Genomic DNA, 16150 nt, shown 5'->3' with positions numbered 1-16150 from the left:
CGTGTTCTTTTTTTAATTTTGAAAAGTTAAAATTACCATGAGTTCTCATACGTAAAAATATCACGTATAACTTTAATTAAATGTGCGGTGTAATACATATAAAATTAGTACTAAGAACTACTTGAACGTTAGCACTGAGACTATTCCGTTACTATTGTTACGTAGCTTGCTGTACCGAGTGCTAAGTGATCTCAAGATTCATGAGAGCTATTCTGCCACATCTGGAACGCTTTATCAAATCGCAATACCGGTCTAGTAAAACAGATTTCGGTTAACCACTTCAAGTTTTATTACACATTTAAATAGAATAGTAGCGCGTTTATTTTATCAGTGATATTGCTTTTTGGAACACTTGTTTTGTATTATGGTAGTTTTTTTTTAATGTATATTCGTATAAACATTTAGAATTACATTTGAGAACATTACTAATCCAAAGGCTCCGATTTTAAAATTTAACATAATGTTGTGCGTATTTCTGTGAAATAAAATCAAATATTATCTAGTAGTAATGAGTCATAACAAGTTATTTAATAAATATATGGAACATATTTTTATAAGCTGCCATATAAAATCTCTATAAAACATAATATACATCAGCTACAGAACATTGTATAAAGTAGGTTTTATTTTTAAAATCTAAAACGTGAAATCTCACGCGAAATTTAAGAAATGTTCTAAAATATTTTTAAATCCTTTAAATGTCTGCTATTTTTCGGTAAATCCGTGGAAGTGTCAGGTGAGCGTGCTAAACTTCACGGAGGACGGAGACAATCCAGCCGTAGCATGCTATATTCAGCAGACCACAAATAATCCGATCAATACTGCAATCATGCATTCACAATGGCTGAAACTGAGGTCGAAATTACCACCGATAAATTGATATTAAATAATGCACAAGTAAAGAGAGACTGACATTTGAAAAGCGATGCTAATTTTGTAGCAGTTCTATTGAGGCGACAAAATGTAAATACACGGACATCGTAATTAAATGTCAATTTTTATATATGTATTAATATCATTCGATTTTTAAAAATTACTATTCTTGTGTATAATTTGGTCATTCAAACATCTTAAAATGAGGCATTATTTCGACACTACGTTTGTACTCTATGGAGTATTAAAAAACAAATTGGCGAGCTTGATCATTCACAGTGATCTATAGTAGGCATTAAAACGTAAAGTCAAGAATGCTATACATATAGTTTAATACAGCCCGTTATAAAACATAGTTCCACGTGTTGCTATGTAAATCTCATAACTACACTTGAGCCGGGAATCGGAGCTGAATCCCGCGCGGCTTGTAGTTCGGATCGCTGTCAAGGATTTATGTCATTGTATTGCTAATTCGGAATTTCATTAGAATTATTATTATCTATAAGATTACTGTATTCGAACTCTGTTTATAATTATAAATAGTTTGTTTAGATAATATCTTAAATTTTTTTGCATTATATTCTGTATCTATCCTTGTATACTAAATTTTGTAACTTATATTTCCTGTCATATTTTATTTAGGATTTAATGTATGCCACATAAATATGATATGAGCATGCATGGTATATTTATAACAGCAGACGTTGACTTCGCACGGGGAGAATGGGAAGAAAAGTACGGTTAAAATATTTAGGATTGACTTCACTGAGACTTCACCATTATATTAATACAATCTATTGTACACATTAAATATTATTATATTTTTTAAAATAGCTATCATAGTATACTACTTGTGTGACAGAACAAATAATGGGAAGGCTATATTAAGCGAAGAGTCTCCTCTAAAACCGATTAGATGTAATTAAACAATGTTCATACAAAATACGAACCATTCTATTATTATTGAAGCGTGTTCCTTTCTAACGTATTTTTAGGTCTATGTAAATATTATGCTCACTAAGTCGATTGATATGGAATTTTCATTTAGTCTGTCTGTCTGACACTTTAAATTTAATAAGTATGGTTAATTTGTTTAGATGTGAACCAATAGTATTAAGAGATATTTAAATAAACGTGTGAAAAATTAAGCGGGTCTTATTGTACAATGCATTAGTACAACTTAGGTGAATAATTTTGGTAAAATTTGGTAAACGCTTTATTAATTATTAGTTAAAAAATATATTCGCATAAAATCCTTATCTTACGCAAACGAAGTCTGGACGCGAAAGTCATATTTAATATATAATATTAAATTAAATTAAGTTTTAGAAGCAATTTTGTTCGAATTACTTATAAACATTTAGCTCTAAATAGGTACCGAGTAAGAAGGAAGGAGCTTCCACGTTAATTGAAATTGAGATTTATTTGTTACTTTACTCTGAATTATTTTTATTTCTAAAGATCAAGGGATTTGTAATGTAATGAATTGCGTATTTTTTAATTTAACAAAACGTTGATCTTACTGCTTTAGTTCAAATAAGGTCACTAAATTTTCTTTTATATTTATAGGAAATAAATATAATTTACATTTTTTATTAAATTATCATTATTCATTAAACGATCTTAGATGATGTGGTTTATACTAACACAATACATCGCAATTATAAGCTAAATATATGGATTTAGTTTTGGTCACTCGAATTTAACATTTATAGCCTTAAACATAAAAAAACATTATGTACTAAAATAAACATACATAGTTGTTACATTATCAGTATATAAAACAATAGTTAGCTTTAAATCAAGGCATAAATTACAAAAAACGTGTTAAAAATCGGTTTAAAACGCATCAGGACAATACGCTACGTATTGTTGTTTTAAATCTATTTTTATGTTCTACATCTATTTTACATTATTTTATTCGTATTCCTTTAAAAATGATGATTGTACTCCATGTTTACATTTGAAATTTTAATATTACAATGGTTTAAGATCAGCCTAGCCATGTCAAAAGTTGCAGGATAGGTTATGACCCGTGCTATTATAGTACCACTTCTAACTGAATCTGCAAGATTAAGTGGAAGTAAATAGGAATATAAATAATAAATATGAATATTAGTGGTCCATTAGGTTATTGCTATTATTATTATTAAACTACATACATATCTATTCAGTCACAATAATAATTATTCAACGCCTAAGTTATAGGGTTCAATGAGAGTGATATTACTTTTTGGTATTTCACATTTTTCTGGTGAGTTTAGAGTTTGTGTTCTGAATAGCTGTACGAATGAGTTTAATATCAAAATTGAATGTTTCCCGAAACCAAGAATGCTATGTTTTATGTTACAATCATTTACATCGTGCCGTGTTCAGTGATGTGGTAAATAAATAGTGTCTGTCCTCATCTATTCTTTCCTTCCGGTACAATAGTCGCGGTGAAGATGTGCTCTTCACTATTCTTCGGATATATAAAATGATATCAGTGTATCTCCTTGCAGTCGACTGATATCGCAATCTTATAAAAATACTATAATATAATTCGAGATAGAATACAATTGTAAAAGAGATTTATTGATACTGAAAATAGTAAAAGTATATTTATTTTCAGAAACATATGTATAACAAACATACATTATAATCGATAAGTATGAGTTTTGAGAGGAGAGTTTTTTGTTGTTTATCCACGTTCAAATTTTATATATCGCGATAAGTGGTAAAGAAAAGAATGTATGGCGTCAAAAGTCCCAATTAGCAGGATCACATTATTTGATTTTGATATATTTTATACAAGCTGTGCTCCGTATATTTACGATTTAATGAGAATTATTAAATGTGACAGTATTCACTTAAGTACGTAATGCGCTTATAATGCCGCTAAATTAATATGTATATAAATTTATTTTATTATTAATTAAAGACTCGACAGATTTTGATGTATGACTAGAATATTGGAAAACTCTATTTTAACTCTTGGAATATCTTGTCAGAAAAATTTTGTGCTCGGTGAATCCGAGCGGTGGTGGTAAAATCATTTTTTTTAATATTGGACAACATCACATACATTACTTTGATCCCAATGTATGGGACCAGAGTAACGTGTGTCGTGGAATATCAGAAGTAACGACAGCACCACAAAACACCAGACTATCTTTATACCCTATATGTTATTTTGGTAACATAGAAAACTAACCAACCAAAATAGTTTTTAATGTTCCGCTAATTAAATAACAAACCATATATGAACCTCAAGTAAAGTCACCATTCAATTATTAATAATTATAATAAAAGCAATTAACTTACTTAGGCCTCCATTTCTAAATTATTCATAATTATACAAATAATTGAAGCAGGGTAAAATTATGAAATTGGAGTTTGTTTCAAACAACTGAATTATATTTGTAGTTAGCTGTAATTATGATAAAGTTTTTGTTTAAATTACACGAAAATTTGAATGATATTTAATCAAAAATTTAATTAGTTATATGTATTATATTAGACTGAAATAAAATATTGTTGACGAGATGCGTCTTACTTTTTTTAAATCGAATCATATTTATTGAGATTAGATGTTTTTTTCATTCAAGCAATATATAATATACAATATTATGTATATGTTGCAGCCAACTAGTTAAAATAGTCTTTTTTAATCTTGAAAAAAATTATATACATTTTTCTGCTCATTTTTCGTAGATATGTTAGATCATAATGTCTTGTGGGCGATTGCGTAAATTACTCCTAAACAAAGTTTAGCTCAACGTAAGTAGGAAGGTAGGAGCTCGTCCGTTAATTGAAATTGAGATTTATGTGTTACGGTGGCACGTAATACAAATTCCTTTACAGGGAATTATTTTTATTTCTTAAGATTATTTCATGTTAAGCTCTTCATTCATTTACAACATTTCCAATAAATATATTTATATATTTTATTAATTTATTTAATATCAGTATTTGACCGCGACATCGCTCGCATTTAAAAGATTAATAGTGTGATGTAAAAGCCTATGTGTTTTCCGGGATTAAGTTTTCTTTATACCTCATTCAAATTTTGATAAATCGTTTGGTCGTAAAAGAGTAACATACACACAGACAGACAATTTACTTTGACTAACCGACTTCACACGGCTAGAATAATAGTCATAGAACATGGAATGTTTATATTGAAAGATAAAAAGTACAGAGAAAAAATCTCTTTTTTGTGTTGGAACCTTTGCAAACGAACCTATGCAGAACGGTTCAATAAAATTCTACATAATGGTACAGAAACGTATATAAGATACGTATAAACATGACATACCTTTATATTTTATACAAATTATAATATAATTATTTATGTTTAGTATTAGCTTAAATATATGTTAAAATGTAAGCTTTAGCGACCAGACTACATCCGATATATACCGAGGTCGTATATACCTGGGTCATTAGAGTATTTCCTGTGTCCTAAAGTTGCTTGGAAGCGATCGCTCTTTTGAGATCATCGATTTTGTAACATCTATAATTTTGTTTTATTGGATACTAGTGACCAGCTCTGGCTTCGCACGGGTGCAATTTATTAACATAGAGAATTATATGATATTAGTATATAATATATTCCTTAATACTTTATACATTTGTATCAAAATATATAAAGCACTCAGGAATAATCTATCTAACATCCTTGTTATTATGATTATTTACGACATCATATTAGAAACTTCTAAAATTATCAGTGTTTGTTTACTATATTGTTCATGTATTATATACAAAAATCTTCCTCGTGAATAACTTCATATAATAAATAATACAGCATCATTTTGATGCTGATGCTTGAATGCATTGCGTAATTTTAAATATCTAAGCATACATACGGACAGACAGCGGTAAGCGACTTTGTTTCATACTATGTAATGATGATTATAGATATTGTAAGTATTTTGATATTGTGTTTTTTTTTATTATGAAGAGTATGTATGTTAGAATGTCTTAATATTATGTAGCTATAGCATAGTTTGATTTTTCTTGAAATATTTTATGGTTTTTTTGGTGAAACCGTTTCCCGAAGGTAAAAAGGCTTTTTTATCTTGAACGCATTTATTTAAACATAATCACGTACATTTGTGCGTAATTAATTATGAAGTGAATAAACCAGGGGAGCAGGTCAGTCACCTCGACGTGCTGCACGTTTAAGTCGCTACGAGGCCGATTTATTTATTATATTTTATTTATTATAACGTCCCTTTAAACAACGAATAAAGTAATCATAACACATAGGTGGCGAGCATGCACAGAAATGAAGATGCAGGAGAAATATTGAATTTAGTATCGCAGCTTGGCCTTGCGCCAGGCGCATACATACTGATGCGCCAACTTTTGAACCGCTTGCGTTAATTCAAGTCGTAGCTGCCAAACTGTTGCCTTATGCGATCAAACAGTTTTAATGAGGGATTTAGAGCCTAAAAATAATATATTCAACGATATAAAAATAAGAGTATTAGTCCGCTTATGTCCCACTTTCTGCCAAAGACTTGATGGATTGCGTAATCCAGAATAACCCTTTTTTATAGCTGAAAAAACGCTTTCTCCTTTCACCCATATGACGTTGGGGTATGTGGGACTCGCCCTTGCCCAGAACCATCTAGCATGCCCTATTACATCGGAATACCCATTATAAAACCAGTGGTGCACTTCAGGGGCGCCACGGGATCGCTTTCCCATGCTACCGTGACGCCCTTACGATAAGCACGCCCTAGCCAGAAGGTCCTAGTCATTGCGGCGTCTATTAGACGTTTTAGCAGAAGAAACGCATTTCATACCCATACCATACCATACCCAGGAAAATAAATTCGAAATACGTTGTTTTTTTCTTTCACTTCTGATAACGATATGGAATTTAATGTAATTATAAAAAATGTTAAAATTTAAATCATACATCTCATGATCCCATTTCATGTAAAGCATGCTGTCAACACATTTTTTTATTTTTTTTATTCATGGCATAGGTGGCAAACGAGCAAGAGGCTTACCTGATGGAAAGTGAACTACCACGGCCTATGGACATCTACAAGACTTTCTTGAAGGTTCCCATGTCGTATCGGTTCGGAAAAACCCCAGCGAAAGCATTTAACGAAAGTATGACGAAGTATGATGAAGTTAAAATTTCTTACGGGGTTCATATGTAAGCACGGGTGACCATCTAACAACTAGTTGCGTTCAATTTCAAATAATGATAAGCAAAATTAAATATAATAATAATAATATGTAGAATACTCATATCAGAATGCTGTTTATCCGTTAGTCGGTTGTCAACATTTCTTGAATGAGAAACGAAGTGAATTCTCACGGGATCTCAAAGCAGATGTTTTTAAAAACGGATTTTTCTCTCCGTCATCATAGATTTGGTATTCGATAGAAGATAATATTATTTGACTTATCATCTCATTCGAATAAAAAGAATTGTTTTCGTAAAGCCGTATATATACATACTTATATATATATACTTTTTATTTTCCTTAAGTCGTTTTTATTGGCGCAATATTAATAGAGACATAAACAAAATTTCAAGAATCGATAATAAATCGTAATTTTTACTCGTAACAATGAATTCTATTATATATCTAGATTTTGGACTATATATGGATATGACTGGATTAAGATAATAAGATATCGCTTAGATAACGTTCATTAAAAATGATTCTGTCCAACATTTTATTATTCACTACTACAGGAAGACATTCATTAAAGTTCTAAAAAGTGTTGACTTATCTACATAAATAAACGTTGAATAAAAGACATCGTTTCCTTTCAATTTCATTGCTGAGATGAAAAGTCTTCGAAGAACAAAGACATTAAAAAAAAAAAAGCTTTTCTGACGCGTGCCAGCAATTATAATATCAAAAGAATTTGCTTTCAGACCATTACGATATTCTTTGCAATAAAATGTATAAAAAAAACTTCATATACTTTATTGAAAAGGGGATAAAAGTATTTAAATCTAAGATTGAACAGTATGCTTTAAATATTTCATACTAGCTACCCACCCTGGATTCACACGGGTACAATAACTTATAACTTTTAGATCGAGGACAGATCAAATAATTATATTTTTTTACAAGTAAAGTTTCAATTGACGTTTAATTTATTATGCATGTATTATGAACATAAGCCTGCCTCATAAATAACTCTGTTTATTGATGAAAACCGCATTAAAATCCGTTGCGTAATTTGAAAGATATAACTTACAGACGTCGGGGAACAACTTCATTTTCCGCTACGTAGAAATTACTTATAAATAGTTTCATTTATTATACATATATAGGTAATTATATTCACTTGTATTAAATATTAAATGGTATTTAACCATTAATATACCTTATACTTTCATCCGTGGATGCAAGATTTTTTTTAATTTGAATTTTTTGAGTTCATATTTTCATTCTACCAAATTTCACCAAATTGTTACAGGCAGACAAATGTAGTTTACATTTATAATATTAAAATAGACACGCAGAAAAAATGTAACATACTACCAATGAAGGAGATATTAATAAGATAATAAGATAATAAGATGTTACCTCTTGGTATTATTAGTATACTTATACTATTTATAATAGAACATGTGTCGTAAATAATTGTACCTATTTTTTTTTACGTTTACGTGTAGAAATCGTTTCTATCTATAATATCTTGTTTTATATCTTGCTATTCCTCAGTTTAATTATTACCATTCGACAAAGCAATTCCGTACTTGGTAATTGTTTTGAATTGCGTTTCAACCGGTCAATTAAGCATTGCTTTTAGTGTATAATTATTCTTGCTATGTTGACTCATAATTTAGTTATAAAGTTTTTTTTATTTAGATCTTTAAATACATATTATGTTGTTACGAGGATAAATAAGTCTGGTATTTGTACACTTTCATCCTTAATCATTCGACATATTATCACGTATTAACTCAACCGATTATCATGAAATTTAGCATACATTGTGTCAGAAATACAAAGAAGGATATAGTATATATAACACCTTTCCCTTCACACAATTGTCATACAAGGTAATTAATTTTATAATATAGTTCAGTTGATGACATTTATACCAAAAAAAAAAAGTCTAACAATGATACCTACGATATTTCTTAAAAATCTTCTTCCGATGAATGCTGCGGAGAGGCAGTTAAATCTCATGATTATATATTCTTGTTATATAATCTCTCTTCTTGAAGATAAGTTTAGACCTTATACAGCAACACAATTTCTAAGCGGGTTAGCAGATACATATCCATATAGTGGATACATATGATATTCGATATGTTCAGATTACCTCGTGATCTATTCCTTCCCCTCTGAGCACGAGATAAATTATACACACCGATAAAGCATATTTTATATTCATAGAAGATACTCCTTTCCTTTATTCAATGTTATTTAAAAATCGAACGATTAGATTTATTCATATATACTACATAAATATTTACATAACATCGTCGAGTGGTTTACTTAGAGCCGTAAATATCGTAATAAATCATTTCCTTGCGGATTCTTCGCAGTATTATGTACAATATTCTACGTTCGCCTAGATTTTTTTTAAATATTGTACCTGTATGATAAGCATATTGATTCTATTTGTTTGTTTGTTTATTCCCGATCCACAAACTCTTTGGTTGAAATTCGCTCGATATCGTACAGTTTCGTAACATAGTAATCATAGTTGATATAGTATGTTCTAATGTTCTATATTTAAGAGCTAGCTTGATTTATATAGGAGAGAAAATAAAAATGTTATAAGTTATATCAATCTTTTAATAGTGGTTCTGCAAATTATAAAAATGTCTACATAATAATATAATATTATTCTATAGGTACCTACTATAAAAGTATATACCTAACTACTCGATAGAAAACTATTATTACGTACGTAGTAATTCTATTATTTGTAATATTTAAAGATGTTTGAAAGGAGGCTTAATAAGCCGTGAAGGCGGTAAGATGTATGAGCACTGGGTACAAACGATAACATTGCTTAGAGCGATGATGCTTGTATTGTAATGTATCTTATTTGTGTTCGCGCGAAGTCGGAAAAAGCTTTTTGGATTCATTGACTATAGTAGGTCGGTTTTTGAAGTTATTTATTTTTTATAAATAAAAAAAATCCATGAAGGTAATAATATTGTAAAACCTTATTTGTTATTATTTTTTTTTAATACAATTTCATCTTCTCAATTTGCTGCCAGTGTTTTAGTGAACGTTATTTTAATGTGTCTAATTAATTTTAGTATCAATCAGCACAACATTTTAAATTTTAATATTTCAAATTGATAAAAATATGGAAAGCACTGAAGTAAAATAAAGTTATTTTAGTAAGTTAAGTTGAATAAATATATGTTTTTATGATAAATATATATTAATCAAGAGCGTTTGTATTGCATAATACAGCGGAGTCATTAGCAAATCGTATGGAATATGTAAATTTAAGGGATGTTTATCTTTTCTCCTTCCGCCATTGGACTATATTATAAAACATATTACGCTTATATAGTTTACTTTTCTATATTTTAATGTGTTTTTTTTCTTTCAGTCATCATTTTCTTGCTTTTATTAATGTTAAACGAGGCCAGTGCGTCACTTTAAAGCAATAGGAAAAATATATTTGCCATTAATTTTATGGCCATCTGGTGGATAAATGCCAACCAATGTAGTGTTTTATTTCGTGTTAGTTAGTTTGGCAGGCTGAAATGAAAGGTTATCGACCTTGTAAATGCTAATGGTATTAATAGATACGGCTTACAGGAAAACTTTCTTTATTAGGGTCTTATGATACCAACGGATTGCGGTAAAACGGCTTTATTCAGCTTTGTTAGAAGCAACGTCTACGGATTATTCATTCAGGATATAAAAACAAACATTTATTTATTTATTTTACTTAATTACCTCCTATAATTCATGCTATATTTTATAATTCAATTACATAAATACTGTGGCTGACATAATAAATAATGACTAAACAACTTTGTATTTCAAATGTTGGAAAAGAGTAATTACTGAGTTTCTTGACAGTTTAAAACAATTGCTGCTTGTAAAATCATACTTGGTAAAGTATATTTTAATTCTAGCTCCTGTGATACATGCCGTTATAAATAAATTAAATTATAAGTTCAGACATAACGACTCGTTTCTATTCTATCTATAAATAAGATAAATTAAATTGTTTTTTTTTTTAATCTGTATATTAGCTTTTTTCTTCGAAGAATTTCCTTGAAATTTGAAACGGTTTTCGTCATTAGAAAGAACGATAAACAAAGAAGGTTTGTACGTATAATTCATAAATATTTTATACGAAATGACTGTACGTACGCACGTAATGGTTGTTCGTACGTTTACATGGCAAACGCTCGCTAAACCGTAAGAGATACATCAAAACAATGTACAGTCAGAGTAAGAAAACCTTCGTCAGTTTTCAAATTAATTCCTGTATCAAATCTTAAACTCTTAGTACCTTTTGTATCTAAACGTCAATACATTGCAACGCAATATGTCATTCTCGATCATATCGCAGATTATTATCGCAAATACTGAGCACACGAAAATAGACCTTAAGGTGACGAATCTTTTCTTATCCCGATTGTACCTACATGAAACTTGTAAGTCTTAAAATGCCTACGGAAAAATCCGCAGAAGCATCTTCCAAAGTACACTTATCAGGTTCATAAGAATTATTTTTATCTCTTACAAATGAGTAAATAAACATAGATTATGTTATTTATCACGGGCAATTCATAAATGTAACAGAATTTGATTCGACGATCACGATATATCGGAATTATATTGTTGTTAAACATTACTCGACTTATTGCTTTAAAAAAATATAAAATTAATCCATAATCCACTACGATATCCATATAATCGACGGTAAATTTTACTAAAGATCCTTCATTATTTTGTAAATTTAAAATATTTGTTTTCGCTATTTTAGGCACAACATCGCCTACGTACAGCCTTCCCTCAATTAAATTCAATCAAATTATCTTAATGATGTAAGGTAAATTGTTTGTTGTTATGATTTTTTTAATAAAATACTTTTATCTTTAAAAGCAGACTCTAAGTGCTTGCCAGTAGGTTTCATATTGTCATTGAGGTTACCAAAAGATACTTCTTCCGGTAACTCTTATTACACCCAGGGGCAGAGCAAGAGCGGCTATGTTCTCCTCTGGAAACAACACAGTTATTTATATTTAATTATTAGTTGAGACATATTTTAGTAATTGTAATTTTTTTAGTACAAAATATTTATTTTATATATTACAAATGTTAAAGTAACTCTGTCTGACTGTCTGTCTCGCTCTTTCACGACTAAACCGCTGAACCGAATTTTATGAAATTTGGTATGAAGCAAACATGAACTCTAAGGAAGAACATTTTTGCCTAACACATGACCTTCAACACCCTAAGATACGAGCAAAGGTGCGGGCGAATACTAGTATAAAAAAAGAGATATAATTTAATATTTTCATAAACAGTGGCACTATAAAATGAGTCGCGAAAACATTTAATATTTTATGACTGATTAATAAGACGTTACCAAGTCTACCACCTTACGTAAATAAGCCACATTTTGCGCAAATATTTGTATAATATGAAATCCTAAACATCAATACATTGCAACGAAGTATGTCATTCATTGCATAGAAATATAAAATCATGTAAATATTGAAAAAACATTCTCGCTATCGTAATCTTTGTTTAAATTACAATGTAAAATAGATAATTCGCAGGCAGGCAAACTTTTTTATTTTATCTAGCGATCGGTCCCGCCTTTGCGTGGTTAAAATTTACCAATAAAAATATAAAAAGTATGGAAGAAACTATCAGGTACATTCATTGAATGAAAATTATTTATTAGTTTTTAAAAGTAAGCCTACGTTTAATGAAATGCCTTCAAAATATTTTTTTGAAGCCAAGAAAACCCTACAGTATATCTATCAAAAAACAATACGAGAATACTTTAAGAAATATGTTTTTTTACAAATTACCTTTTATAAGATAATGTCCAGTACATTATCTTATAAAAGGTAATTTGAAAATGTCAATCAAGGGGCACGTATCGCTTCTTTCTTTTGATTGTTGAGGCGTGTGCCCGTGGCTGACACCGGCTCCAAATATAACAATAACTATAACTACGTTATATAATCGTAAATCGACTTTTAAGTAGTCTAATATTTTTAATTTAATTTTACTTCGGAGGACTCTAAAAAATATGTTAAATATGCAATTATTTTTATTACTTTTTAGTGCACTTTTATTTGTTTTAAAATAGTGTTTTGTTTGAAGTCGGTTTTTCTTTTTGTTAAAATTTTATTTATCTAGAACATTGTTTTGATATATATTCTAAGTTTAGAATACGCTGTCACAATTCCGCTATTTTGTATAAAATATATACATAAACTTTCCTCGTTAATCGCTCTTTTCGTTATTCCATTCATTAGAGATTCTACCGCCAAACTGTAGTACGTATAATCAGAATTGTTGTGTTCCGGTTGGAAGGGTTTGTGCGCCAGTGCTGCTACAGTCATACAGGACATCATGTCCTACGTTTCTAATGTTGGTAGTTCATTGGCGATGAAAGGAATGGTCAATATTTCTTACAGTATCATCAAGTGGTCTACTCGTCCATATTATCCATCCATGTGTCCATTAAAACTATATTTATCATGTAGTATCAGTTTAAAATAAAGGAAGGATATATATAGAGCAAGAAAGTAAAATTGTGTTATGGCATGTATTAGTAGGTAAACTAATGGATCAGCAAACAATACGTGGGCACTAATATCAATATTGATATGGTAAGAAATATTAAACCTTTCATCATCAATGCATAGCTAACCTTAAAAAAGAACCTTTCCTTGTGACTGTTCTATCTCTTACTTTTTAATCCAGCGATATATATTCGTGATCTTTAGCAGTTATGTATGTGTTTGGTTTGATAAATTTGATCTGTGGGTGGTCCTATTCCATGCACGCTAGCACTAAGCTAAACCTCAATATTGATAAAAAAATATCAATAGTATCTACTAGAAAAGTGAGGCAAATAATTAAAAAATACATTTATTTTAAAATGGTAAATGAAACTGTATTTTCATACTATATACATGATTGGTCCCAATAAACAACGACAAAGTCTAAATTCGGAGAATCTTTTTTTCCGGTAAGTATAATAGCAGCTGGTATTATTTAGATAGGTTTTATAATCATACCATTTCAAAATATCGTAAATTTTATGACTAAATATGACAGGTAATCGTTTACTTTATAATCATTCATTTTTATATTGATTGTGAGAAGTTAAGCGATAACATAGATATAACATTTTAGTTCAGTATTATATATACACATGAAATGTTTACTATTGATCAGTTTGGAAGAGTACGTTGAAAAACGGTATGTATAGAAAAAAAATTTAGTAATGTTTTATAAAATAATATAAAATTTGGAAATAAAATATAAGTTTTGTTTTCAGTCTATCGATCATGAAGACGATATTTGCATTAACTGCGCTAGTTGCTGTGGCGATTGCTCATCCTTTGCCTCTGGTACAAATTATAGTTAATGTTAAGGGTCCAAGCAATGCCGATTCCGTCACAGTACCCGAACCCGTAGAGAATGAGCCAGAGGCTGTTGTAGTTCCTGAGCCAGAACCATCACCAGTTGTTGTCCCAGAACCAAAACCTGAACCAGTGTTAGTACCCGAACCCGTAGAAAATGAGCCAGAGGCTGTTGTAGTTCCTGAGCCAGAACCATCACCAGTCGTTGTCCCAGAACCAAAACCTGAACCAGTGTTAGTACCCGAACCCGTAGAAAATGAGCCAGAGGCTGTTGTAGTTCCTGAGCCAGAACCATCACCAGTTGTTGTCCCAGAACCAAAACCTGAACCAGTGTTAGTACCCGAACCCGTAGAAAATGAGCCAGAGGCTGTTGTAGTTCCTGAGCCAGAACCATCACCAGTCGTTGTCCCAGAACCAAAACCTGAACCAGTGTTAGTACCCGAACCCGTAGAAAATGAGCCAGAGGCTGTTGTAGTTCCTGAGCCTGAACCATCACCAGTTGTTGTCCCAGAACCATTACCTGAACCAGTGTTAGTACCCGAGCCCGTCGAAAATGAGCCAGAATCTGTTGTAGTTCCTGAGCCAGAACCATCACCAATTGTTGTCCCAGAACCAAAACCTGAACCAGTGTTAGTACCCGAACCCGTAGAAAATGAGCCAGAGGCTGTTGTAGTTCCTGAGTCAGAACCATCACCAGTTGTTGTCCCAGAACCAAAACCTGAGCCAGTGTTAGTACCCGAACCTGTAGAAAATGAGCCAGAGGCTGTTGAAGTTCCAGAGCCAGAACCATCACCAGTTGTTGTCCCAGAACCAAAACCTGAACCAGTGTTAGTACCCGAGCCCGTAGAAAATGAGCCAGAGGCTGTTGTAGTTCCAGGGCCAGAACCATCACCAGTTATTGTCCCAGAACCAAAACCTGAGCCAGTGTTAGTACCCGAACCTGTAGAAAATGAGCCAGAGGCTGTTGTAGTTCCTGAGCCAGAACCATCACCAGTTGTTGTCCCAGAACCAAAACCTGAACCAGTATTAGTACCCGAACCCGTAGAAAATGAGCCAGAGGCTGTTGTAGTTCCTGAGCCAGAACCATCACCAGTTGTTGTCCCAGAACCAAAACCTGAGCCAGTTTTAGTACCTGAACCTGCGATCAATCAGAATGAATCAGAGGAAACTGACAATATGTACTGGTATTAATCTTCGAACAAAATTAAATCGGCGCCCCATGAAGAATAGAAAACTGCATTCTTATGATCGGTTAAATATTTACGTGATTAGAAAAATACCGTTATTAGAAATTATTTTATTAAATTAGTTATTTTTTTATTAAATTAGATATTATTAGAAAAATAAACTCATAAAATACATGTTTCATCGTTTTATTTTAAACTTTATCTATTTTTCAAACATCCTTATCCATTGAATAAATTAACGGGTATATGTTTTTTATTACAACGAATATAAAAATGAATAACAATTTGATAAAAAGATGTACGATGCAAGATGCGATGGTCAATATCTCTCGTAGTAAAGAAATACCTGCGTCACGATAACTACGTCCATAAATCTTTACGACTTCCACGAAGAGTTTTCTCTAGCGCATTCTCTCAGAAACTTAGTGAATTTGTTGAGATAGCTACACAGTACAGCAACTATAAAAATATATCGATACTAGCCGATCAGTTAAAAATAGACATTAGTATGGAAAGT

At 31.0% G+C, this 16150-nt stretch overlaps 1 protein-coding gene across 1 annotated transcript; it reads left to right on the top strand.

The window, feature by feature from the left end:
• Positions 1–14178: 14178 nt before the first annotated feature.
• Positions 14179–15807, top strand: LOC124530191 (magnetosome-associated protein MamJ-like). Its single transcript, XM_047104203.1, has 2 exons — positions 14179–14282; positions 14362–15807. Exons 1-2 carry the CDS (start codon positions 14236–14238, stop codon positions 15635–15637), a joined length of 1323 nt encoding a protein of 440 aa, XP_046960159.1. The 5' UTR covers positions 14179–14235; the 3' UTR covers positions 15638–15807.
• Positions 15808–16150: the final 343 nt, after the last annotated feature.

This window comes from Vanessa cardui, chromosome 1, assembly GCF_905220365.1.
Source record: "Vanessa cardui chromosome 1, ilVanCard2.1, whole genome shotgun sequence".
NCBI classification, from domain to species: domain Eukaryota; kingdom Metazoa; phylum Arthropoda; class Insecta; order Lepidoptera; family Nymphalidae; genus Vanessa; species Vanessa cardui.
The sequence above is the reverse complement of the archived record's forward strand: the minus strand, read 5'-3'. Positions and strand labels throughout refer to the sequence as shown.